The sequence below is a fragment of the Lissotriton helveticus genome, chromosome 4_1, assembly GCF_964261635.1.
Source record: "Lissotriton helveticus chromosome 4_1, aLisHel1.1, whole genome shotgun sequence".
Taxonomy (NCBI): domain Eukaryota; kingdom Metazoa; phylum Chordata; class Amphibia; order Caudata; family Salamandridae; genus Lissotriton; species Lissotriton helveticus.
In genome coordinates, this window is record NC_136063.1 from 202902516 (window position 1) to 202930267 (window position 27752).

At 45.4% G+C, this 27752-nt stretch overlaps 1 protein-coding gene across 15 annotated transcripts in view; it reads left to right on the forward strand.

Annotated features, from left to right (window-relative positions):
* PTK2 (protein tyrosine kinase 2) overlaps window positions 1-27752 on the forward strand; it is an 858662-nt gene that overhangs the window by 292865 nt on the left and 538045 nt on the right. For all 15 annotated transcript variants that reach the window (XM_078686693.1, XM_078686689.1, XM_078686690.1 and 12 more), the window contains one exon: window positions 12143-12369. In XM_078686693.1, the coding sequence (XP_078542819.1) occupies window positions 12175-12369 (195 nt within the window). In that variant the 5' untranslated portion in view covers window positions 12143-12174. The remainder of the gene's footprint in view (window positions 1-12142; window positions 12370-27752) is intronic.

A 27752-nucleotide genomic window follows, 5' to 3' on the forward strand; every position in this document is an offset into this window, starting at 1 on the left:
AGAATGCATGGACTCTGACTGGAACCGGTACAAGGAGCGACAACCCCGCTCAGGGATTAACAATGGGACATGGTGATGGAGGCATTCAAACTGAGACAAGCAGACACAGGCACAGGAAAGAGAGGCAAGAACTCTCAAACTGGGGCACACCACAAATTAGCATAACTAAAACAACAAAGGTGGCGACAGGCGTTGCGCTCTGAACTAGCACCTAAAAATAACAAAAACGCCCAGAAAAGAAGACAAATAATGAATTAGCCACACTCTAAGCAGTGGGGGTGTTGCTCTGTTACTTCAGCTGGTTTTACTTGTATGTTCAAGGAGGGATTAATGTGCCTATACACAACTGGTTTCTTTACATAAGGTGGGGGGTAATGTTGGCACCAGGGAGATGTTGGCAGCAAATATTGAAGTGCAAGTAACCCGACTTTTGAAGTTTGGCGAAGAGTTATGGACCACTGGTGTATGCTGTTGGAAAAAAACGGTGCTTAAGGGAAGGCTTGCTTTTAAACAAATTAAAGAAAATATGGGCCCATAAAGAGATGCCTAAATGAAGAGCAGATTGAGGAGGGAGGTATTTTTTTTACCCAAGTATGAGTGGGCTGGAGGCTTCTGAGAGCCTCACACCAACCTCTGAGGACCTTAATAAGACTTGCTTCAATTGCCATGTTGCCTCAATGTGTTAATGTTGCCTCAATTTGTTCACATAATTGCAACTTCATCCAAAAAGTACTTTTGCTCTAACATGTGGACCATGTATAGATGTATCTATTGTTCGTTGCAAAATCCGTTGCAAAATGTATTGCCGCCTGTGAGCTTTTGTGCAATTCCTCTTAAAATTGTGCCTTCTCCTTTTAAATAAAGGCTGAATTGTGAAAACCGCATAATTTATTGATAGCAGGTAAACTTGAGGATTCTGGTCTTTTGTTTCAGTTGAGATCGATTACTGTGCTTGTTGATAACTTAATAATGCTTGTTTCTTGATGGGGTGCTGCATCTATGGCCTGAAGTGAGGGTGATCTCACCAAACAACTCCACTCTATCGAATTTGCTCTTTGCATAAAATGGCTGGCCACTGAGCTGGAAGCTGTCACTTTGTGTTGCCAAGTCGAGTACTGTTGCTTCTGGTGATACTGATATCTCACTCAGCACAAATTTTTACTCAGTTTGTTCTAAAGTGATAGAAAAGACAGTAAAACAATACATTATGATGCAAATATAAAGTAAAGCCTGGTCGACATAGGTTGAAAATGTTCAATCAAGATACCTGGCATCTCTGGTTGTGACATTTGACAGTACCCTCGGGTCTTGCTCTCATTGGGACATTACAGAGCAATTCTTCTCCATTTGTAAGAGCCAAAGGCAGTCATTATTGTTCATCACCTGGACCTCTCAGTGAAAGTCTGTGGATTTATAAGGCATTATCTTATGTTCAGATTACTGTCTCATTTGACTTTGGAAATGTTTTTTACAGTTCTATTTTCAGTTACAGCTATGGGTCTACTTGCAGGGAGCCGGAGGGGCTGCTGGGGACCCGGAGCACCCTCCTCTCTCACCCCATACGAGGGTCCTTGGGCCCCCACCATGGTCCGATGGAAAAAAAACATGTTGCTTGCAGGAAGACAGTGAGGCCCCGGGGCACTCCCTGTAAATTGAAGATGTGTGGGTGCCCTGGGTGTGCACTGAAAAAATAAACTTTTAAAAAACACCAAAGTAATAATAAATGAGAGGCTGGAGCTGCTCATTTACTATTCACATCCCAGGCATGGAGCGCTCCATAGTACCCTACAGCTTATTATTTACTTTTTGTTAGATCCTGATGATGCCCGTAGAAGGGGCAGGGGCACCACTAAGAATTGTTTTGCAAGGTGGTGGGGGCTGTAGGGAATGTAGCAGGCCCCCAGCAACATTACGAAAAGAAAATCATTAAATAAATGACCCCAGGAGAGCTAACCATATTTTTTTGAAGCACTGAGAGTATGCTCAGCTGGAGATATATGCTCTGGAGTGTATGCCCTCTTGTGGTTGTTTTTATGGCTGCATTTTGTGGGCTGAAAAATGTTAAAAGAAAGTCTCAAATACATGTTAATGTATTTTTTAATAGAGATTTATTTAAATGTTTTTCTGATACTCATTTTTATTTAACATTGCCCTGTCAAAATTAATTAAATCTACATTTGATTATAATTATTGGTGATTTGTTGACAAAGACAATTTGTCTGCTTTATATATATTGAAATGCTGATGCCTTCATAAAACCAATAGGCCCACTTTTTATTTTTTAGTGTTCTGACATAGCCTTTGACATAGCCAGTAATTGTGCGTTTTTTAAAACACCATTTATATTGTAACAACAGCGTTGTGATTGGTTGGGACGCTAACCACACAGGCGTCTATGGGAAAGCCATTTCTTCCATGTAGGCTGCATGCAGTCTACATGAAGAAAAGGGAGAGTGCGCATGACTGGTTTGGTCAGCCCTCCGGTTGAAGTTAAGCTGGTCCCACTTCTCCCTGCGAGCTTGGGTAAAGTCAGAGAAGAGACTGGGAGGGAGACTCCAATCACTGGGTGGTGAGACTGGACCAGAAACTGCAACCTAAGCTCTGGCCATGCGCCCATTCCCATTCTGTGCACAAATGAGGAAGGACAATGCGGCATGGACAAGTGAAGCACTAAAACATAGAAAATAAAGTCAGTGCTCTACATAATGTGGGCTATTACATTCACAGTGCATGCCTAGGGAATCATGCCGCGTCCAGTTGGCCATAGTGTTGCTGGCTCATGCAGCATCAAACACTGATTGTATTGATAAGCCCATATCAATTTATATATTTTTACAACAGTCCTTTTATATTTTAACAGAATAATTCAAGTGTAATCAACGAACACTTCAAAGAGAACTAGATGCGCACTTTTGAGTAAGCGGAATCACGCACCTTTGATCCAATCAAATGTTAGTAGAGTAGAGGATTAACGTCTGGGCAGAGTGTAAGCCCCTCTCCAAGGAGTGCTTCTTAAAGCTCCTGTTTGGTCATCATGTAAGGTCTGGCTGCCGCTGCGCTGTCAAGCTAGAACTGATCAAGGCAGAAGGGAAGTACACCATCCTTGGCATGTAAATAGTACTTTACTCAAGGTAGTGCTTTTACCTGGTTTGGTGTAAATCTGATCACCAAGGAGTTGCATTTTAGAGCTATATGGACCCATCACTTTCAGATCATCCAGCCCACAGCGGATTCAGGAATCCAGTTCATAAAGTAAAGCCACGCCATTGAACTAAAGTGCTTTTTCTCCTGTCAGCCTTTGCAGATTCGCAAATTCAGCTGTGATTCACAAATCTACGGAGTGTTGATTGACTGGCTGTCAAAAAAATATGTTGCAGTTGCAGCCACCCAACATGGTGCCACAAACATTGTTGAGAAAAATTATAAGGATGTTGTTGACCTGGTGAACCTACCATACTGATGCCCAGGCCAATATGGAGGGGTCTCAGAAAGTATTCAGTGCACTTCTGGGATTGGTCAACAGCCACAAGTGCAGTTTGGCCGGTTGGAGCAGGGCCTGGGTGCAGCCCAGGTCCTGTGGCCAACACCTTGCTGTGCAATACCAAACTACAGGCAAAGTGAAGGTTGCCTGACGCGCAGAGGAATGGGTACTATGCATGTCTGAGGCAGGTGTTGAATGACTATAACGAGTTGGCTGTAAAAATCTCTTGGGTGTGATAAATGATCAAAAACATTGCCCCCAAGCCCCAATAAAAATTCACTGAATAAAGATGAAAGATTAAAGTAAAGTTAGAGTTGGTTATAACACATAAACGTGTATTTCAAAAGAATACCTAAAAATGCAGTTATGAATACAAATTAAATCGGGAAAAACATGAAAAGTGACAAGCTATTGTTACGAGCACAATTCGTAACGTGGACAACAGCCATATAAACCTTAACTTAGAAACTCAGACTATTTATATCAATAAATGACAACACCTAAAAGCGGAATGTAATTAAACAACAAAACTTACTCAAACTAATTGTTAGTACCTTCGTAGTCCTCTTCATTAAAATGGTAAGTTAATGTGATATGTAATCACATCTGTAAGATGAATTCCAACATTTGTAGATCCATCTGCTTCATTGAGGGTGAGGCCATGAGCATTGCATTTGGTGTGTGAGCTGTGGTTTGTATGGCTGTTGTGCGAGTTATAGATTGTGCTTCAAAACATAACTTACGAATGTTCCTAGCTTCTCAATTTAAATTTATCTTCATAACCTCACTGCTTCACTATCTTTTCCTTATATAGCACTTTATACCTTAGAGTAGGAGGATAAAGACTATATATATATATATATATATATATATATATATATCAATGCTCGAAGGTGTCCACCTTTGAGTAGCACGCGAACATATGTGTGTGTGTATGTATATATATATGTGTGTGTGTTAGTTTATATATATATATAATTATATATGTATATATGTTTGTATATATATATATATATATATATATATATATATATATTTATACACAATTTAATGTATCAATATAAATCTATAATATAGTCTCTCTGTGGGTGTGGGTGTGTGTGTGTGTGTGTGTGTGTAAATATTCTCACACACATTTTAGCAGCCCTTTGCAACTACTGCATGCACAGAGGCGCCCGTAAAGTACACAAGATACTAAAACTCTTTCCACTCTAACCAATTCGTGCATGCTTGTAAGATTTCTTTGTATGTGACAAGTTCCATCCTCGATTGTTTGGTTTTGTAGTGTCGTTTCCTGTTTGCCTGGGTCTCTGTAGCCTCTTCTAGAGCATACCACGGTTGGCTCGCGTGGTGCAGCCCCTGCTGGAAAGGAACAGTGAAAGCCTTTGTGGGTCTTCGACCCCCATCCGCTGCTGCAGCGTGACAATGAGGTCCGGGCGAATCACCGTCAAATTAATGAGGCAGAAACGTGCCGAGCAATTAACCTGCATATAAGGGCCCCGCTTGACTCACCTCACCTGCAGCTAGATTTATTTTCAACACAAAGCACAATAGACATGCAGATTCATTTTATTTAAAAAAGAAGCAAACATTATAGGGGTGAATTTGACAAACTGATCATTCATTTGAAGTGTTGGAATGCGCCGACGTTTCTTGAGGTCACGGTGAGCGAGGGGTTCAGTCTCACAAATGATTATGCAAAAGACCTCCCATTAGGATGCATGGTATGCCAATATGTTGCATAAATATTCATTTCGGAGAATGCCCACTGCAATTAGTCCTCGAGGACAGTCTGCCAGTGGCCTCAATTTAAATGCCTGCCAGTACTTGGAAATATTTTTTAGGCTGGTACCCAGTAGGCTTGGAGGCGAAGTACGCTGCGAGTACCGAGGTATAGAGCGAGAACCTGGAGATTGTTTTTAGGATAGAATCTTGAAGGCTTGGAGAAGAGGTACGGTGTGAGTACTTGGAGATTGTTGTTATGGTAGTGCTCAGAAGACTTGGAGGTGAGTATGTTTCTAGACACCTGGAGATTGTTCAACTACCTGGGTATAGAGTGAGTACCCGGGATTGTTTTTAGGGTAGTACCCAGAAGGCTTGGAGGCGAGGTATGCTGCGAGTACCTGGAGATTGTTCTTATGCAGGTACACCAAAGGATTGCCGGCGTGTTGTGACCACCTCGTGTTTGTTATTAAATCCTAGAAATAGTTTGTGGTGAAATGTGGTGGGGTGTTTGTGATGTTTGCCTTAGTCTAATCAGGAGACCCTTCACCCAATACCCGGCCTTTTTTTTTTTAAGCATATAATACCTACAGGGCTTCTAAGCACAGTGCAAAGCGAGAGATGTTTTTTTTTTCTCGAGATGAGGGCAGGTTAACAGAGGGGCTTTGCCTTTGAGGCATGCTATTGGCTGAGACAAGCAGTTTCATGTAGCAGGTTAGACCTCCAGGTAAGTCGCCAGGGGAGCGTGTACGTCACAAGGAGATGCGCATTTGAAGTGGCAGAAGGTTCGCTCTGGGAATATGCCAGGCTGGTTCACTTAATAATACTCCTGATATAGTGTCCATGCAGCGCTGGCTGCCAGAGCCTTGCAGCTGTGAACGATAACTGGTGTTGTGCTGACTCCGGTCAAAGCTACTCGCTTTGTCAAACTCGAAATAGTGCATAGGCCTAACCATGATTTGAACCGATGACTTCCAGTTTGCACAAATCTTTTCAGCAGCTCTGTCGTCAAATAGACATGGAAAAATTATGACAACTTATGTGGGTGTTGTGTTTGAGCCTTTTGAAACACTGTGTCACACTGTAAAGTCCTCCTAGTATGTCTTCCAGCATTTAACAAACACAGCGTCTGCCTTTTGCTCAGTCTTGTGCTCGCGAGACCTGTCTCAGCTTCCTTATCAGGGTCTGGTCCTGGTTCCCGCCCACGTCTGTTGTGTGGGTCTTTGTTCAGGCTGTGTTCCTCACTGGCCATGTCTACATCTTGGTCTCTTCGTTCCCGTCTCTTATGAAAGGGCCCATGTTCCTAACCTTGCCTCTGCCAGAGAAAACCTTTCCCCGCCTCAGTGTTATGTAAATCTCCCTCTCACTGTCCCACTATGTATGTTCCAGTGTTGCTCTGCTCCCCGTCAACTTGGCTGCATCCCTGTTCTACTCTAGTCTTCCAGTCTCCATGATATGCAGGACCAGACTGGCTGTAGCGGGCACCGGGCATTTCCCCAGTGGCCCACTAAGGTGGGGCCGGTTTTGGGCCCCCTGGGGGGTGTTTTTTGTTACTGGGGGCTGGCAGTATTGGCCCCCTGTAACAAAATTGGCCGAAGCCGGTCGTAGCAAACAGCTCTGCCGCACCACCCACCCCCTTCCTGGGGGCCAGCCGAGCAGTTTGCCAGGGCCGGTTTTGGTTCCCAGTCAGGCCCTGACAATATGTATCACTCATCGCCGTTTTAGGTCGAAACCCCTGTTTCGACCTAAATCGGCAATGAGGTATACATGACATCAGGGCCGGACTGGGAACTGGTTTGCTAACAATATCTTGGGGATGTTCAAAAGCTTCTTTGGGAATACATTCTGCCCATTGTTTTCCATTGGCTTTGTGGTTTGTAACTCACATTTTCTTGCTTTCTGTTTGCTGGTGTTGTTTTAGGGTGGCCAGCTTCAGTTAGTCCCGTTGCCCATTCCTTAACCGTATTTACGGTATCCTTCTGTGAGCTCCCTTTCTGTAAACAGGCATTTAAATCTTGTTCTTATCTTGTCACATTTGCTGTGCATACCAAGGCAATAGTTAAATGGGGGTTGAGGGTGTGTGCTCGGACCTTGATGTTTATTTCTCTTTCTCTGACTTCTAAGTGAAATATTTCTGAGATAATCCTGCTGAGAAACGAAAATCTTTTTTTCTAGCACACAATAGTATGAACTGTGATCATATTTCAGATTGTATTAGAATAAGGAAAGTAAAAATTAGGTTACTTTTTTGGGTAATTATGAACCATGGTTGAAACAAATATTTGAACACAATCAAAACACATCAATACACTAGGTGATGCCATTTTCATACATTATTGATTGTGCACTTTACACTACACGATATACCAATGTATTCTGCGCCAATGAACTTTACGCCATTCTACTCTACACCACTGCACTCTCACTACTCTACGCCACTGCACTATACACCACTACACCACTCATCTACACCGCTCCACTGTACGCCACTGCACTCTACATCACTTCATTCTACTCTGAAACAATGTACTCTGTGCTACTGCAGTCTACCCTGTGCCACTCTACTCTGCACCAATGCACTCTACCTCCCATATTCTATGCCACTCCACTCTACCATGCACCACTCCATTCTACGCCACTTCACTCTACTCTGAAAAAATCCACTCTACGCCATGGCACTCTTTGCCACTCTACTCTAAACTAATGTACTCTAAACCACTGCACTATGCGCCATTATTCTCTAATATGCAACACTCTACTCTACACCTCTGCATGCTATTCCACGTTACATCATAGCAATCTAGTTCACTGCACTCTATACCACCCTGCTACTTTGTACAACTGTACTAGACTCCACTGCTCTTTACAGCATTCTACTCTGCAACACTGTACTCTCTGCCCTGCACTTTATGCTGTTGCACTCTACACCAGTGCATTCTGTGACACTACTCTACAAGACTGCTCTCTCCGCCACTGAACTCTACGCTACACTACTCCACTGCACTCTGTGCTACTGCACTCTACTCTTTACCACTGAACTGTGCCAGTTTACTGTACTGTGTGCCAATCTACTTTACGCCACTGCACTCTATGCCACTGCACTCTGTCACTCTACACCGCTGCACTCTATCCTACACTACTCCACTCTGAAACAATCTACTCTGTCACTGCACTGTACGCCACTCTACTCCACCCTGTGCCTGTTCACTCTACACCACCGCAATCTATGCTACTCCACTGCACTCTGATCTACGTCACTGCACTCTGTGCCAATGCATTCTACAACACTTTACTCAAAATCAACAACACACTACTCCGCCTGACTCAATTCCAGCACGCCACTGCACGCCACTCCACAGCACTCAACTCTGCCATTCCACTCTACTACACTACTCTATGCCTCTCCACGCCAATCTACTCTGCTGATTGCCAATCTAGTCTACAACACGCCACACTTCCAGTCTACGCCACTCCATAACGCTCCACTCTACTCCCCAACACTCAACTTTATGCCACTAACTTTTAGCCATGCCGAACAGCAGCCACGCTGGTGAACAACATGGCTAAAACATAATGGCAAAGCCAGTAGCTCTTGTATAGGCGGGACCTATTGTCTTTGCCAATGATTGTTCTATTAATAAAAGGTGCTGAAGCAAAATTATATCCTGCCTTTATTCCCATTATTTTAGTTTAAATGCAGTAGTCTTGTGTGTTCATAGCACTCCTTAAGCAATGGTGTTTTAAAGCTCCTAGAAACAATATGTTTGAATATGTCAGCACCTTGCACACCAACATCATGTATGACTTTACCACGCAAGTTCAAGGGGTACACTTAAAACGCACATCAAAACAGTGGTATTTATCATTACCAAGCAAACCGCAACACGAAAATTAAATTACATTATTTCACATCCACATGTAAACTTATCTATTTAACTATACATACATATAAACTAAGAGTGTGTGAAAATGGTGTAATTTGCGTAATTGCTATAAAATGATGCAAAGTTGCACATATTTACGTGAAATGCAAACCTGTCATTTTATGCTATATTTTACTCCCTTGCATCAATTTTTGGGTTGCAGATGCATTTAGTAAAAGCACAACTAACAACAGTTGCTCGCAGTCTGTTGTTCACATGCGTTCGTGGTAAATTATTATAGTGAATAGCACCATTCACTGAAAATGTTTACCACGAATAGTGCATGATAATGAGAAGTAGCGTCATAGGGTAATTTCAGGAATTCATATAACAAGCATAATGCAAAATCTAGAAAATTAACGACAGCGTCTTTTAAATTGTCTTGGCCTGATATATACCCACATATATGTGTGTGTGTATATATATATATATATATATATATATATATATATATATATATATATATGTATATATATATATATATATGTATATGTATATATATATATATATATATATATATATTTTAAAAAATAGCACTACCTTTCCATGAACCCCAATGTCCTTTACCACTTCTTAGCACTACCTTTTCCTCAATCCTACAGATCTCTTACTGCCCCATAATGTTACCGATGTCCGAACCCTAAACTCTTACAACCCCTTAACACTACCATTCACTGGACCCTAAAAACCACAGCCCTTTAACGCTGTTCTTCCCTGAATCCTAAACCTCTTATTTCCCAGGTATATGGTTAGAATGTTGGCGGTGGAGCGAGAACGGGATTTGAGCTACAGGCAGGTAGAGCCCAGCTTGGTGGATGTTAAAATGTTCATCTATCAAGATTAATAAACCTGCTTAACCTTGTCTTGTGTGGACTCGCTTTCCATCTACCCCTTAAGGCTACCCTTACCAAACCATAAAACCCCTTACCTGCCCTTAAATCTACCTTACTCTGAACTCTAAAACCCCATTACTACTACTCCTAAATTCTAAAAACTCATTTCCACCCCTTAACTGCTAGCTCTTCCAATAACCTTCTACCCTTTATCACTAACTTACCCAGTACCCTAAAAACTCCATCTCTTAATACTAACCATTCCAGTACCATATAAATTCCTTACTGCCCGTTATCACTACCCTGAACCCTAAAAGCCCAATACTGTAAACTCCTAGATTGCGTTTAATGTAATGTGTTGTAAGTTACCTCGTGAAATGTAGATTTGGTGTAAAAATGTGTCGTAAATATCATTTGTGGTGTTGGATACGTTTAATGGTGAATTGCCATCTCTGATACAAAGGAAAAATTTCACATGGCAGAATCAAAAAGTTGTCTTTTAAAATTGATATCTGGTACCCCAAACACTGTAAACAAAGCGTCTGTTGTCAGTTTGAAGAAGTGAAGTAGGCAGAGGTTGATTTGTTTCCTCCTTGAGAGCCAGGGAGTTAAGATTCTCTCCTGTTTGTATCCTCTTCAGTGCCTTGCCTGTGGTTCCTTGTGTCTCTGTCGCAGTCCCTCTGCTCTCCTTTACGTTAATGCGGAGCCCTGTCTGCTTCCCTACACTGTCCTACTAAGCAATGTTCCCCTGCAATCTGCACCTTAGGTACATCAGACCACTGTCCTACTTACTCTTTTTCTAGGGACCCCTCATTGTCCTCCACAGTGACTGTCACTCTGCCCAGTCTGTGCCTACAGAAACAGACTTTATGGTTCACTTCAACCCTCAGGTGCACAAAATTTCGCAGTACTATGGAAGTGGATCACACTGTGTTTTCTCCACCTATTATAGAATGTCTTAAATTGTGGTCATATTTGTGTTGCTTGAATTGGAATGTTCATTGTAGTTCTACTCCCTGTGCATGTCCTACTTGCCTTTATCTCTGATGCCTAATCTCCTCCCATTAGTCACTGACCAGTAATGAGAGACAGGGGTGCCTCAGAGGTTTGTTGGGGATTAGTTTAGTGGGATCCGAAGTGCTCTTGAACTTCAAGCATTGGGTTGGGTTCAGAGGTTAGGTGATTGGGCAGATAACCTGCACCTGTGATTTATGGTGGTATGGGGCAAAGGACAGCTCTCTGATGGGCAACCTCCACCCCACTTAACATATTCTTATAGTCAAGGCTTTAAGTGGGGTGAGAAAACGGGGGGGGGAGCTCTCAAAGGGGCGTGTCCAATGTAATTAAGTGCGTGCCTTAAAATCATGTTGACCAAATATTGTGCTTGGCATAGTGTGACACCCGACTGGTATTTTGCTGTTTCTGTTATTGCGTCCATATATAAGATACAACAAGTAACATTACACCTACAACAAGCAAAGATCATAGGCTTTGTCAAAGGTTAGTTGCCAAAGATAAATAAGCAACAACTATGGCTTTGTTGTGTATAATATTGAAAATGATACCGTTCTGAAATGGTGAGACCGTAAAAGAACTGACGAGTCTCTGTGAAGTAACATCAAAGGCTTCTGAGCAGTGGTAGTGCTGCAGAGTTGGGCTTTTTTTTCCTCCCTGAGGGTCAGGGCAAAAATGGAGAGACCCGTCTCAGCACCTGCTTTTTAGAACTGCTGGTGCTCAGTAGCGGCAGCAACCGGCCCAATTAAAGCCCGGCTAATAGTTTTTGCAAACTTTATTCCATGCACACTGCCCTCCACAGACTAACCAGTCACACTGCCTAACCCACCACTAGGAACTGACACGCCATTAAAAGGGACTCCTTAGGCACACTGCCTCTCTGATTCTTAGGGAGCGGTGTTTTATTTCTTGTATTCTGTCAACTGCCAAAATCTAATAAAATTTTGTTCTGAAAAAAAAAGGGACTCCTGCAGTTACTGCTGACAGGCAAACAAATGTACAGCTTTAGAATGCTAACTTTTCCATAACGGTCTATCCGCACAATGAAGGCTGCAGGATGTAAATTGTTCCTTGAAATAAAGTTTTCATTTTTCAAATGTATACCTATTTCCACGCTCCACCTGGCAAGTTAACACTAACGCTGCGTTGTCGCCTCTTTTCTCTTTCAGAATATGACCGACACCTAGCACCCAGCAAGAACATGGCGGCCGCTTACCTCGACCCCAACTTGAACCACACGCCCGGCTCGAGCGCCAAGGCGCGCCTGAGCGCGGGCCTGGAGCGCTCCCCCGGGGCCATGGAGCGCGTGCTGAAGGTCTTCCATTACTTCGAGAGCAGCAATGAGCCGATGACGTGGGCCACCATCATCCGGCACGGCGATGCCACCGACGTCAGGGTAAGTTCGCGCCAGGCCTGTGCAAACGAAAACAGAAATGCTTAATATGTTTCGTGCTGCTCGTTTGCAGCAGATGTTCCTGCTCATTTTCCAGGAGGTGGATGAACAATCGTGGTAAATTCACTTGACAGGTCTTGGACATTGTAATTTCTTTTTGTTCCGGAATTTAAGTGACGTGAAATAGAAAGGAAAGGGGAGACAAATTGAGATCTGTCGACACATGGAAATAGCACAAATGCAATTTGGCAATGAGAGCGCGATGGAGGTTGGTGTTATATTTAAGTGAGGGCAGTGCTTTAAATGGGAAAAAATAAGTGCAGGTACTAATCAATTTAAGCAGCGAATGTAGGAGGGGCAATTGTGGGCGGGGCTAGAGGCGGAGCTTGGAGGCAGGCATTTAATGGGGGTCACATTTTCTTAATGCCAATTGTGCTTGATAATTTTGGGAATGTCATACCAATGCAGATTGTCTCTGAGCCTAGGCACATATGAAACATAAACGTCGTTTGCCCAGAATCACAGGATGTTGAGCTGAAGCTGGGACTCCAACCTATTGCCATAGTTCCTTATTAGGCAGCTCTGACCCTAACATTACATCCTCTCAATTTTCCTATCTGGGAAAGATACCGCACAGTCTATGCAACGATTATCGAAGCAAAGGGAGCCCCTTAACTTCTAGCATTCCCTTGAAATGCAAAGTGTTTCCTGGAATTAGAAGTGACTGCCTTGGATCAGGAATTATCTACACCCGAGAAAAAAAACCATGAGTAAAGCGTCTGCGTGAATGAGCTCTAGTCCCAAACCACAAGCCCATTTTCTGGTACATATAATGTTCCTATGCATTGATTTTTTTTTTATTCAGCAGTACAGTTAATATAGCTTTACATTCTGTGAAATATCCAGTTATGTCTCAGAGTGGAAGTAGTATGCTTGCTGTCGGTTAATCTACGTAATATTAATTATCATTAGGTCCTTAAAAAAGTAAGTTCCTGTATATTACACTTTTTTTTTGGGTTCTAAAAGTGTTGATTTTTTTAGTGAATACAAGAAAGAACTCTTCTGGGTATTTAAAAACGTAACAAGATATTAACTAATAAACACAAACAGCGATGTAATGACGTGCGCTTAGCATCAATAATCACCACTCAAACAAGAGAAATAGGTCTAACATGAAATTATAAAATCCGACCTAAAAGTTTGGGTAGGTGGCTTAGACTCTGCTGGCAAAGACTAGCTGGTGGTGAGACGTATGAAAGGTGTGCCTAAAAACACTATTGTAAATAAGGAGCAGGAAAGAGGAAACCAACAGATTGAGGTAAGCACACGAGGTTGAAGAAGAAGACGGAACAGCAACTCTGTCTGTCACCCAGTGTTCTTCATGTCAGGGCCCTTCAACATGAGTGTAAATGAGCATGTGTGGTACTCTTTGCCTGGTCCAGATCCCATAGAGGGTTAACTACTGCCTTGCAGTGCTTGAGTTACTGGCACAGTTGCTCGCCGAGAGAAGCTTTGCTGGCACAGAATTCAAGCACTGAGAAAGTCCGCGCACCTGGATTGTCTGTAATATACAGAGCTTGCACATGGCGCTTTCATGCTTGCATAGCTGTCAAAAGAAAGTTGCTTTAGCCGCTCATCCTACGATGTATTTTCAATGGTACAAAGAGAATTTCTGCAGTATGCTGCAACTCTGTATTTATAGTATGGATTGCATTAGTGCTGCCAACGGGCGGCTAAAGCTAAAAGCTGCCTGTAGCCAGAGGCAAGAAAAGTGAGATCTGTACTCACGATGAGAACTTGGGAGTGGCATGTGAGCGGCTTGGGCACGCCCAATTCCTTGTCAGGAAGGGAGGTCTGCTAGGGTTGTTGGTTCATAGTAGAGTGAAATTATCATAGAAACATAAGAGTCTCTGCTTTTTACTAGAATTATCTTGATTTGTTGTCTTGATGGGCTTTGAATACAGTTTTGTCCCTGATTGTGAGGAGGACGACAGTGAAGTGATGCTCCAGCATTGAGGATATAACATGCTGGCGACCCAGATAGAACACTATAATACAGTTGCATCTAATGGACTCGTCATCCCATTTCAGCTGATGTTAGACCTCACTAAGAGAAGCAAAATTGTCACCTGGACAAAGAACCTCCTTTCTGCTGAAGATCAGAAATTCTCACCCTGTGACATGACACAAGTACAGCGAACAAAAGTGTGGGGACTAAAAAGCATAAAAGTGTGTGAACTAAAAAGCATATGTAATTCAGTGACGTCACAAGAAGTAAAGCCATACCATTGTAATATTCCTTACTTAAAATTTAACTGGCTTATTTTACAAAAACAAGAAGTACACATAATCGTGAAGAAATGTGAAAATAATTTTTCTTTAGTCTGTTTTACTTTTCTATATATCACGTAGATTTCCCACATACCTATGTTTAAATGAGCTCAGAAATGACTAAAAGGGACACTATTTTTAAACAGACATACGCAACATAGTTTATCATCACTATTAAACTGCGTTTAGAGTGTACACAAAATGTACTTGGGATATTTTTTTAACTTTAAAACTTTCTAGTAATGCATGTTTGTTTTCTGCTATTGTTAGGCGATAGAGGGTTAAGAGCGTGAGGTTCTCTGTTCCGACATAAGGTAGGAGATTCAAAGATAGCCACGCGCTGGCCCTATCTCGCAGATAAAGGTGAAGTTGCAAGTAGGAAGCCGGGTTGGGATGGGTCAGGGGGGAGGGCACCCTAAAGCCAGGTTACACATGCCCTTTGCCTGTAAAAGCAAGCAGCTGCAGTGCTGGGACACAAGGTAACACTGCTCAGCCTCCTTCGTCAACCAATTGGGGCCCATTGGGGAGAGGGAGGGAGGGGGAGAAAAGCACCGGCCCCTACATGCAGAATGTACCCCACACCTGTTCCAGCGACATGAGAAACCCCCCACCCAATCATAACCCCCCCTTTTGCACCAGCCTCCAACAAAACTAAGCCCAAAATCCTACGGGACCCCCCCCAAACTACCCTTAAAAGAAAACTCCCCCGACAAAGGGAAATACCCGCCCTTGGGGGCCCCCCCCCCCCTACAACATGTCCCAGGGAGGGTGGGAGGGGAAAAATTGTCCCTCTGCCAACCCCCGCCGGCCGGCCGAGACACCAACTTAAAATGGTGTCTCTGCCGCGTGGCCAGCCGGATACAAACCCCCAAACCAAAAGGCGCCCAACCAAGGCCCGCCCCCAGCCCAAAAACTACTGGCAACACGCCCAACCCGTCCCCGGGCGGTGCCAACTCCCCCCCCCCCCCCCTCCCCGGCCCCAAATTCCCCCGGGCGGGGCCCATTGGGGAGAGGGAGGGGGGGGGAGAAAAGCACCGACCCGAGGCTCAATGTAGGTGTGATAAAGGCCGCTTTATTGGAATCAGGTGCATCCTACACAATACCATCCTCGGCCTGCGCCGCACAATCTAAACCACATAAATACGTAATTTCCTGACTCACCCCCACCCCCTCCCCTAACTGATTCCCACAATCCACAAACCGTAACCATTAGCATAACATAATAGCATAGCGTCATTAGCATAACAATTAGCATAACGTCAATTTGCCTTTCCACCTGGCTAAATACTTTATTGTGCTTGACCTACCCCCCGATAATCCCAACAGATTTTCAACTCTTTCCCCCATATAATAGGAATAACCGCCACCCGAGGGACGTGCTAACGTTCCTCGGCCCCCCCCTAGGACTCCCCAACGCTTAAACCTGGGACGTGCCTCACGGCCCAGCCGGGAGGACCCCCCCCTAACTATATGGCTCGCTGCGGACCCTCAACACCGCGCCGCCATGTCTATGCCTTCGTACCGCCGGCAGGTCCACCCCCTAACCTTGGGGCCCTGCCCTCCGTCCCAACCTACTGGGCCATGCCCTCCGTCACCTTGTATATGGCCATGCCCCTCGTACCGCCGGCAGGTCCACCCCCTAACCATGGGGCCCTGCCCTCCGTCCCAACGTACAGGGCCATGTCCTCCGTCACCATGTATAGGTCCATGCCCTTCGTACCGCCGGCAGGTCCACCCCCTAAACATGGGGCCCTGCCCTCCGTCCCAACGTACAGGGCCATGCCCTCCGTCATCATGTATAGGGCCATGCCCTTCGTACCACCGGCAGGTCCACCCCTTAACCATGGGGCCCTGCCCTCCGTCCCAACGTACAGGGCCACGCCCTCCGTCACCCTGTACAGGACCATGCCCTTCGAACCGCCGGCAGGTCCACCCCCTACCATGGGGCCCTGCCCTCCGTCCCAACGTACAGGGCCATGCCCGCCGTCACCATATATAGGGCCATGCCCTGCGTACTGCAGGCAGGTCCACCCCCTAACCATGGGGCCCTGCCCTCCGTCCCAACGTACAGGGCCATGCCCTCCGTCACCATGTATAGGGCCATGCCCTCTGTCGCACGCAGAGGGCCATGCCTTCCGTCACCACGTATAGAGCCATGCCCCCCGACACCAGCGTATAGGGCCATGCCCTCCGTCACCAACTTATATGGCCCTGCCCTCCGTCACCAATGCACAGGGCCATGCCCTCCGTCACCAATGTATAGGGCCATGTCCTCCATCCCCACTGTATAGGGCCACACCCTCCATCACCAACTGTATAGGGCCATGTCCTCCAGCACCAACTGTATAGGGCCATGCCCTCAGTTCACCACGTATAGAGCCATGCCCCCCGACACCAGCGTATAGGGCCATGCCCTCCGTCACCAACTTATATGGCCCTGCCCTCCGTCACCAATGCACCAATGCACAGGGCCATGCCCTCCGTCACCAATGTATAGGGCCATGTCCTCCATCACCCACTGTATAGGGCCACACCCTCCATCACCAACTGTATAGGGCCATGTCCTCCAGCACCAACTGTATAGGGCCATGCCCTCAGTCAACGTCACCCCCCCCCCCCCCCGGGGCGTGCTTCCAGTCCACGGAATCGAGCTCTCCACCAAATGTGACCGCACCGACAACGGGCCGTACTCTCTCTCTGGCGCCCAGTACCCCACCCTGTCACCACAAGGCCTGGGAAGCCGCCCAGCGCCTGCAGGCAGTCCGCCGAAAACCGGCCGTCCCACCAGAGAGAAGCCCTCCGGATGGTGCGTCCCACACCGGAGCCCGTCCGCCCGGAAAACCCCTGCCGCATCGCCCCCCACCCCCCTGTCATCCACCGTACCCCGCCGCCCCTGACCTGGCCGCGTCACCGTTCCGCGTCAGACCCCGCCGTACGTCGCGACCCCCCTGTCCTCCGGCGGGCGTGTTCCCTGACCATGGAGTCGAGCTCACCACGGAGAAATGACCACACCTACACGGGACCGTGCGTCCCCTCTGGCGCCCAGGGAGACGTCCTCCACACAGTGCGTCACCCCCCAGAGCCTGTCCACCAGGAAAAAGCCCACTACAAAGAACGTACCTCTCACCCACGCACGACCCCCACACGCCCTTGAAATGCCTGCGGCCCAACCAAGCCGCTTACCCTGTTCCCGCCCATACTCCAGCACCGTCCGCTCGAGCCTCCCAAAACTTGCACCGAAGCCGACACCCCACAATGTGTCAGCACCTAAGAAATGCCCCACGCGCACCCCGAAGGCAGTACAGGATCCCGTACGCTCTGGCAAACCCCCCCCGACCCTGCGGGACGGGTAGACTCCACCCACTGTGAAATTTGTCACTTGTATAAATTTTAAGAGCTTGCCTCCTTGTTTCCTACTAATAAAATGGTCCTACAGAAGATATCAGCGTGGTACTCCGCAATGCCCCTTTGAATAGAAAAGATCAGCAATATGTAAACTTTAACGAAAAGTATGTATATAAGTTAGAGCTTGGGATTCTATCACAAAATGCAAGACCAGTAACCTGGGCCCAGATGTAATATATTTCACTGAAACGGAGGCCAAAGTGCAACTCCGCCTTGCTCTCTAGAAATCCGTGTAGCACAAAATTTTTCCAAGAGATGCCTTTCAAATAGGTCCTCGACGGCACTCGTGCTAAAACAGACTGTACTTGCGCTACATGAATGCAAACCTTTTGTCCCGCTACTATCCTTCCGCTGTCCCCCTGAACCAAATAACTCACTCACACATACACCACTCCAATTACTGTCATATAGTGGATGACGGAGGGATGAAGTGAAATCAGAACTATGCAGTCTCGCTATTCGCCCCCTGACATTTTGATAGTGCCAGGCGCTGGCATCTGAGCAAATGTGTGGGCACCGTCACATTGCTCCACCTATATCAAACAATTCGGCATTCCCAAATGCTGTGAAACAGTAATTGTGCCTGTTTGCAAATTAAAATTAACCTTTCAACATGTACGAAAGGCTTTGTGGTTGCAATTTTAGTAAAGCACAAAACTGCGATTACCTGATATTCCCTATTTAAGGAATGCCAACAGATTTTTGATATATGTCCGTTTTCTTTTACTAACTAAGCCCTGAAGACGGACATACTGTACCCCCAGTAAAGGCAGTGCATTAGCTTCCGGTGGAGTATTGTATCAAACAAAGGCCCGTTGCATCATATGCATGGCTGTATGAACTAGGGGTCCGGAGTATTTGAGCAACTGTTTCTACCAGTGTTACGTACTCGCCAGGTTGTTCTGGGTGGCAGCACGTAACGACTCAGACAGCCAGGACAAAAAGGGGCAAAGTGCTGGCAGCAATACCTTTTGTATATAAACTATGGAACACTCTCAATTCAGCCCCGGGGGCTGAGCAAATCCACCAGTGTGTAGAGCTCACGCAAAACTTCAATTGATGACAACTACCAAGAGATGCAGGGCTGATAACCACAGCCCGTGTACACAGTTCAGTTGCTGGTCACTCTATCTATCCGTGACACATTGCACGGGCGTCAACCTTCTGCTTTCTTTGTATCACCGCCAAGAAGATGCACGTCTTCCCACAATTTCAAAGCTGCCTCCAACAGGTTACAACAGCCCTGAAACCCCACTAGACCACTCCACGTAATACGCAGACTCCTTGACCTATCCCTACCTCATCGTTTTGGACTCGCCAACACTCCGTAGATTTGTTCACATGTGTTAAAATTACAGTTTTCTCAAATTTATATTCGATATGTGCGACCCTAATAGTAAAGACTCATGAGTTCTAGTCACGCGAAACCCGGCATGTAAGAAGCTGGTATAAATTATTTTGCCTATTCAGAAGCAGCTTTGTGTACATTGTTCTTTAATTCTAAGGCTAGGTATTGACTTGATCCTTTCATTTGCTCCAATTTGTACGATCGCTGCGAGTGGTATGTTTTGACAGTTGGCTCTTTTGCTGTAGTACCACATAGTTATTTGATGTTTCTTTTAATTCGATAAATGGTTTGGTTTTAACGCACCTTACAAAAGTTAACCAGAGAAACAATAGCAGTGTTTCTAACTCTCCTCCCCAACAGAACGCTCTAGCAATGTAATTTGTGCATCAATATTCGGAGAGGACATGTATCCTACGCCTCAACCGCCTCACAGGCGATGCACCGCCATGATCGCGGGCAATCCTGCAGGACAGTGGCGCACGCCAGGCCGTGCCCGTGATAAAAGGCGCGAACAGTGCCCGTGTCAGCGTAGCGCCGCTCTTCCGCCCCTGGCAAGTGGCCGTCAAACCCCCGCACCCACAAGGCGGGCTGACAGCCCGGCGGCACTAACTGCACGCCCTGCAACCTACGTGCTCCCCATGCGCAGCCCTACTACGCACCTGCGCTGTAGTAACGCACCTGCCCGCAACCCTCCCCCACCCACTTGCGGGGATGGAAACCTCCCCCGCGTCCCCGCCGATCCATGTTCCCGCTCCGAGAGCCGCTGAGGCCACGAACCGCCGCTACCCGACTGTGAGGAGCAGGCAGGCCCCTCTGAAACCTGCAACACATCGCCCTGAGAACGCCACCGGCACCGTAACGCCCATTCCTCCACCTCCAACCACTAAGAAGTCCATACCCCCAGCGTACACTCCCAAACATTTTACACCCCCCAATAAGAACATCATTACAATTCTGAATAACAATAAACCACATTTTTGAACCGCAACAATATCTGAATAACCATACTCCACATTTGCAAAAACGCAAACAATCGCACGTAAGGGGTTTACTCCCCCTCTGCCCCGAAGTAGCACCCCGGCGGCCGTATAGACCCTTCGGGTAGGGGCAGAAAGGACTCACCTAGTCCCACGTGGGAGCCTGACCGCCCGCACTAGCCAGAACAGGCCCATCCGCTCGGTCGCTCGGAGCCGCATGCTGCTCTCCCGAGCTCCTCCCACGTCCATCGATGTGTCCCGCGCCGGGAAAACTTCGTCTCAAGCCTGAACTGTCCCATCGTAAAGCCTGCAATGTCCCATCGTACACACACAAACGCGAAGTCCATTCCTCTGTATGCCGCGATGTGTCCCGCGCCGTGAAATTCTCCTTCAAGCAATGTCCCATCAAAAAATTGTCCCTCTGCCAACCCCCGCCCGCCGGCCGAGACACCAACTCAAAATGGTGTCTCTGCCGCGTGGCCAGCCGGATACAAACCCCCAAACCAAAAGGAGCCCAACCAAGGCCCGCCCCCAGCCCAAAAACTACTGGCAACACGCCCAACCCGTCCCCGGGCGGTGCCAACTCCACCCCCCCCCCTCCCCGGCCCCAAATTCCCCCGGGCGGGGCAGGCCTCCCTTTGGTCGGCCGCCCCCCCCAGGACCCCCATTGACAAAACCAACAGGGTACCTTCTGCACCCCGACGTGTCCCCTGCCATGTGATCTCAAGATATGATATAATTGACTGGATTCTTTTTTCCATAAGGGCTGGTGCCAACGCCTAATCTGGTTTGTGTGTGATGCTGTTCGGGATTTAACCTGAAGCCAATGGATTGGTGAACGGCTAATATTAGCTGATGGCCGTAGAGCACTGCATGGAGGGTTTGTTTTCATGCACACTAAAATATGTATGCATCACAGCATCGTTCCTCAGGGCTTTTAACCGTATGGACTTGGTGTTAGTCTTTGCATCTTCAGGTTTTATCATTGGGTCTGTCTCAATGAGTGGAGATTTTAGCTGTCATACAAAAAAGCTAACATAATTCTTGAAATCCAGAATGGAGCATGTATCGCAACCTCACTCACTATGGTACACCCTTACTGACTAACCAGTGTGGCTATCATGGGATGATATGATTAAGCTGCAGAATAGTAAAAATTGTGTTAGAGGTCGCCACAGGCCTTTTTTTGCCAACTACCCCAAGATTAAACAAAAAATAAGATAGGAGCTCATCTTTCTTCAGGTGTCTATGACTCTCATAGCTGTACAAGTCTGCTGCATTCATCATGACATCCTTCACATGAGCACACAATTCCACCTAAAAAGTGAACCGCAAGTGTGGCCACTCTGGTATACCTAGAAGTTCTTCTCTGAGCTCTTAGCTGAGGGAGATCTTTGACATTGCCCACATACATGCAGGTGTCAAAAGATTGCACTGTATCCTGTGAACTGATGATCTGCGTTTGGGGGTGAACGTATCACAAGTAACCCTAGAAGCCGCGTCACCAAAGCCTAAGAATGCTAGAAGCAAAACCGGGCAGAGAAAGTGAAGGACAGATGTTTGTTACCACAGCTGGTACCAGGTATTTAATGCACGAGCACTGGACTTCTGAATCATCTACACACCATCATCTGTGTATCATCAACTAAGTTAGAGTCAAAGTTGTATAAGGTTTGAAGTGGGATCTAAGCCAGGAAACTAGGATCCCATCTCAAAAGCATTCTTACAACTATTTAATATCAAATTGCTAAAATATAATGTTAAAACTGTGATTTGATATATTTTTTGAAAACATGAAGACATTTAAAGTGTTGCTTTCTGTCTGAGCTTTCTCAGTGCATCTTGCTATGACCTTCCTTGGTTGCTGCCACATAGTGTTTTGGTTATGGTGCTCAGTTTTCCTGATCATTTTGTGTTTGTTATGATCCTCTCACCTTATGTTGCTTTGTTGGATGATTTCTGGCAGTTTTATTTTTGAATTCTTATGCCTATCTTTTGATGAAGATGTATCAAACTACTCACCTTGCTTCCCTCTATAAGTTTTATGTTTTGTTGTATGAATTCAAGTTTCTATTTTGTTACTTTATTAACTTGTTTAACTTCATAGACCCCTTCTTCAGGTGTATGTTATGCATCTATGTGTTGATTACATACTATGTAGGGGTTGCGGCCATTGGCTTACAATATATCATTACTTCTTTTTGTGCTATAATGTTTAGGAATTTCTGGGAATTTTAGACTAGATTTTGAGACTATCTTAAGCAAAACGGCTGAGATTAAGAAGCATATTTCCAAGCTGGGTGATGAAGAGGCAGCAGACCGCTCTGAAAAAGGGGTTCAAAGGCACAACTCGTATTCAGAAAAAAACAACTCATCCTGAATCTTAACATTGGAACAAGAGGACCCACTTTACAAAATTGAGAGTACGAAGAGTGATATAAGGTTTATTAATGTCGCATGTGGCACTTTGCCCAGATCAGTGCCCAAGACCTCTTCTGGCTAAGCTCTTAAGCTTGAAAATACACATCACTGGAAAATATCCAGAAGGAAAGGACACTTGAAACAAGACAGCTGGCCTATTGTGTTTCAAGATCTACTGAAAGAGTTCGTAGAAGGGATGCCAGGAACATCCTAGATGTAATAATAAATCACCTTCGCCTGAGACTTTGCATCAGTATTAATTTCATTTTGATGAAAGTCATTTCACAAAACCTTTCGCCATGTAGTGAACAAACGAAAAAAAGTTGTGGTTATATACGTAGCTCATCACATTATGACTTAAACTGCCTCTAGACCCTGAACTTTGGTGCTGCCTGACTGTCGGCATCATGGACCCGACGAAGATCTTAAGTAGTCTCCGAAGATGGCTTTGGTTCTTAAAGTCATAGATTAAGAAGAATGCGATTCTGTAGTTAGACACCATAATGTACAATTGTATTAGTCCTTTGGATATACGTTTGCCCAGGGTGGGTAGTGTTAGTGAGGATAATTCAATACATTTACAGGAAAATGTTAGTGCAAGTACTTATGGATGAGACACATTTCACATTTTATGTGGAGATTAACTTTTAGTCAGGTTAGTGGACATCAGCAATGTGATCCAATGTGATGACTGCTGTTAGACATAGATTATTTAATTATAATCTAAAGAACTAGCTGTTTGTGCCTCTTTAAATTACTTTGTCTAGTCAAGGCCTGAATTGCTAAGTGTTCTACCTGCTCTATTGTGGACTGTCTGTTGTGTTTAAAAAAAGATCTGGTGCTTCTCGGAAGGTTAAAATGATCTCTCCATAGAAACTAGAGTAAGTTCTAGAGAATGTTTTCGATTGCAAATTAAATTTAAAGTTATGCCTGAAGTTTGTGGGTGGAGTTAAGGAGTGGGCTGATGTTAAGCCACAAACCAACAGATGGGTACACATCATTGTGAGCTTTCCACTTTCACTTGATTAACCCATTTAAGCTTCAGTGATACAAGTGTGAGGAAGAGAGATCGGATGGCCGTTCTAGGTTGGAAAAATTAAAGAACAGTGGAGATATTGAAGCCGTACCAGAGATGCAGAATGAGGATGAGATAAAATACTGTGTTGAACGCATTCAGATCCTGAGGCATGGTGTCGATCAACACTTGAATGGCATTAAAACTACTATGTGTAGGTAACAGAAGTTTCTCACCATCTAAGAAGTTATAGCAAAGAAAGGTGGCCATCAGCTGCTACTTTAAAAAATATTGGCTTAGTTCAGTACTGTGTTTGTTGTGTAGTCTTCAAGCCGAGAATTCAGATAGTGTTCGGAGTAGTTTTCAGTGTATCTGATAATTCTCGGTTCAGTTGAATCAGGTAAGGGTTATTGGTAGGTTGGTTTAATAAGAAACGCTTACAAGAAATAAGGAAACACCTTAGATAAAGGTAAGTAATATAGCTAGTAGGAAGTGCCTTTCAGGGTATGTATAGTAACTACTAAATCAATATGGATTTGATAGAAAGGAAGCTAATGAGAGCCTGGCCCAAAGTTGACCAAGTTATGAAGTCATGTTGATGCTTTAACGCCAAACCTATTAACTTTGCTAAAACGCATTCAACTCTGAGATTTAAAAAAAAGCATTGATAAAGCCAGTCGGTCTCGACTAGTTGACCTATTGACTTTGCATATGCTTTTTGCTGATGCTGTGCAGCACTGGGAAAAAGCAAAATATTTTTACAGATGCTGTGCAGCATAGTGGAAAAATAAAGGTGCAGTGATGCTGCTGCCGGCCGTCGTGTCATGATGCTTGTGTGTGCATGTGTAATGTCGTATGCGCCATTTGCTTTCTTCTTTTTTTCAGTTTTTTTGAGGATCGAAGGTTGTGGATGTCACATTGATCAGTAAATACATTTTTGTTTTTACTGTGAAAGTACTGTATGCGCTGTGAAGCTGTCTGGCAGCAAATAGCCGGTGGACCCTCCAAAATTAAAACAAAGAGTGATTAGGCCGCTAGGGGTTCAGGGACCGCACTGGGGAGCAGTTGGGGTGAAGTGTTGGGGTGTGGGCAGCAGGAAGAGAAAATACATAAAACTAAAAGTGGGTGAGGGACGGGGGAAAGAAGCACGCGAGGAAGGGCGCAACCTGATGGGTGGGGTAACCATTGAATAAGAAGCAAAGAAATGAGTGACCATTAAACAAGCCAACGGTAAGCAGTGGTTGGGCTTTAAGCACACTCAAAGCTCTAGGTAATCCCACCATAGGTCCTGATAGGCAAGACTTAAAAATGAAACCGTGTATCACAGGTATTCTGGAATAGAGCAAACCGAGATTGGCAAGGTCTTTTAAGTTTTTTTCTGCTCTTTCATTTGCTTTATATGTTTATAACTGAGCAGATGTTTAGGTTTTTAGGTCTTGCCTAGACTGCGCTTGTGCGGTCTCTTCGAGTCCTTTTGTTTTCTGTCAGTGGGATTAGAGACCACCATTTGCTTACCATTGGTTGGCTTTACCATAACTCTCATGTGCTTGCTTCTTATTGGTCGGCTGCTGTAGGCCTCCTGCCTCTTCATGTTCTTGCCCCTCTCCGTGTTGGCGTGCCCCAATCCTGCCTCCCTTCTTTCATTGTCCATGTTGGCTCGCCCCACCCTTCCTCAGTTCGTTGTCCATGTTGGTTTGCTCTGCTTCCACTCGTCCTCTCTCCTTACGTTGACTCATCCCATCCTCTGTTGTAAATGTTAGCCCCCCACCTGCTTAACAAAAAAAAGTGCTATGACACGGGCACCACTGGCCTCATCATAGTGCTTTTTTTCTTCCACACCCGCTGATGTCTGTTGGCTTCCCCCTCTGTGTTTGCCCCCTCCCTTCCCCAGCAGTAGGAAAAATAGTGCTATGGGTTGGCCAGCACTGGCCGCGTTCTAATGCTTTTATTTTTTTGTTTTATTTTTTATAACTTTAAGCCATGCTGTTGTACAATATAGCTAAAAATGTTTTGCCAAATCTGATATTTGCAGAGGCGAGACCCATTGGCTTTCCTTCTGCTTGTTGAATGATTGATGAACCTGGAAGTTTGAAGTTGGGTAAATGGCTTGCTCAAAGTCAAGGTGTTTTCTGTGTTCTTTTTCTATAGCTCTGGGTTTTCTTTTAGTTTTTTAGGTGCGAGCTCGAATGAGATGAAAATTCCTTTATTTTGTATGTGTTTATTGAAATGCACAAGCTAGGGCAACTATATCGAATGGGGGCAGTTTGGAGGAAGTTCTGACAACTGGTGGTTTTTTTGGTGTGCATGGAGGCTTTTGGGGTAAAGATGGTGACTACTTTCTACCGTGGGACCTCTTCTCCCCGAGAAATAGAAAGATGAGCGTGATTACCTAGCATCATACTAACTGCACGTTAGAACAAAATTCTCTCTTACATTGCTCCGAGAGCGTGTGTGTAGACAAACATGATTGCCTAGAACAGGGTTTCCATAAAATGAGAGGCCGGGGAAAGATACCCTTCTTCAAGAGATGCTTGGGAGCAGAAATGGGGATTATACTAGAAAGGTTGGGGAGTCGCAGCTAGTGGCCCTAATGGCTAGAGCAGAAATCTGATAGTCAGTCTGTGGACCCTTGGCCTGCTTTTTATGGGGGTGGGGTAGTCTATGTGTGGGCAGGGGTCATTGGTGAGGAATAATCCCTACTAGTTTTGCCTTCATGAAATGGAAGGGGTCTCTTCCGCCAATACGTCTCAAGAGTAGTGAGCGGGATTCCAGGATGCGGCACATGAGGGGAGGAAGCATGTTTCCTAGTTGTGGTGCCACCGTGCAAAGAGATTGGGAAGGTGTATTCCTCTCCTGATGCTCCTTTGTGGATCAAATAAGAGGTGCATTCTCCTACTGGGCTGTTTCAGAGGAAAGAAGAGGTTACTCCTTCACTGAGCTGGGTACTCCAAGAAAAAAGCAAAATGAGTGATTCTTCCAGTCAGTTCAGTTGTTCCAGTACAATGGAGAAAGGTGGGAGACGAGATGGCAGTCCCTGACATGTTCTTCCTGTGGTAGATTCTACACTGGGAGGAAGTGTCCTTTGCAAGGGGGAGGAAGGAGAGATGGGTGTTTTCCCTACATGCTGCCTCTGGGACAGGGAGCAGTCCAGTGACTATCCCAAGCACAGTGACCTGGACAACTCCAAAGTAGTCCCTCCCAGAAATAATCTCCTGCATGAAGCAAAGGTTTGGGAACAATCGCAACAGTTTTGGGGCAATGCCAATAGCCCTGACCCGAGTGAAGCTGTTTTTAATACTCTTTCAGTGCCTCTTTGCACAATAGCAGTGTGAAACTTGTGGTTATCAGGAAAGCCCATACAACAGTGGTGACACACTTGTTTTTTTTATCTGTTATGTTATAGGCTGATTTGTATCGCGCACTGTTAGTCGAGACTGTCCTGGCGCGTAGAGGAAACAAAGACAGCGTACACCGGGAATCTAGAGGGCTTGTTTAAACAGATGTGTTTTTAATAGTTTTTTAAAAATGGCCAGATCCATCGTATGCCGTAGTTGGTTTGGCAGGGTGTTCTACATATTGGCCGCTCTAACCGCCAAGGATTTGCCCCCTAGGCGAGCTTTCCGAAACCTAGGGACAACCAGGCTTCTAAGTGCTGCCGAGCGTAATTGTCGCGTCGGCTGGTAGAACTTAAACCTAGCCCTCAAGTAGGCTGGACAGGGACCATGGAGGGCTTTATGAGTCAAGACCAAGGCCTTGTAGCATACTCTTTGGGTCACAGGAAGCCAATGAAGTTCACATAGTTGTTTGCGGACACTTTGTCTTCTAGGGATGTCAAAAAGGAGCCTAACCGCCGCATTTTGTACCACCTGCAGTTTCCCTAAAAGAAACG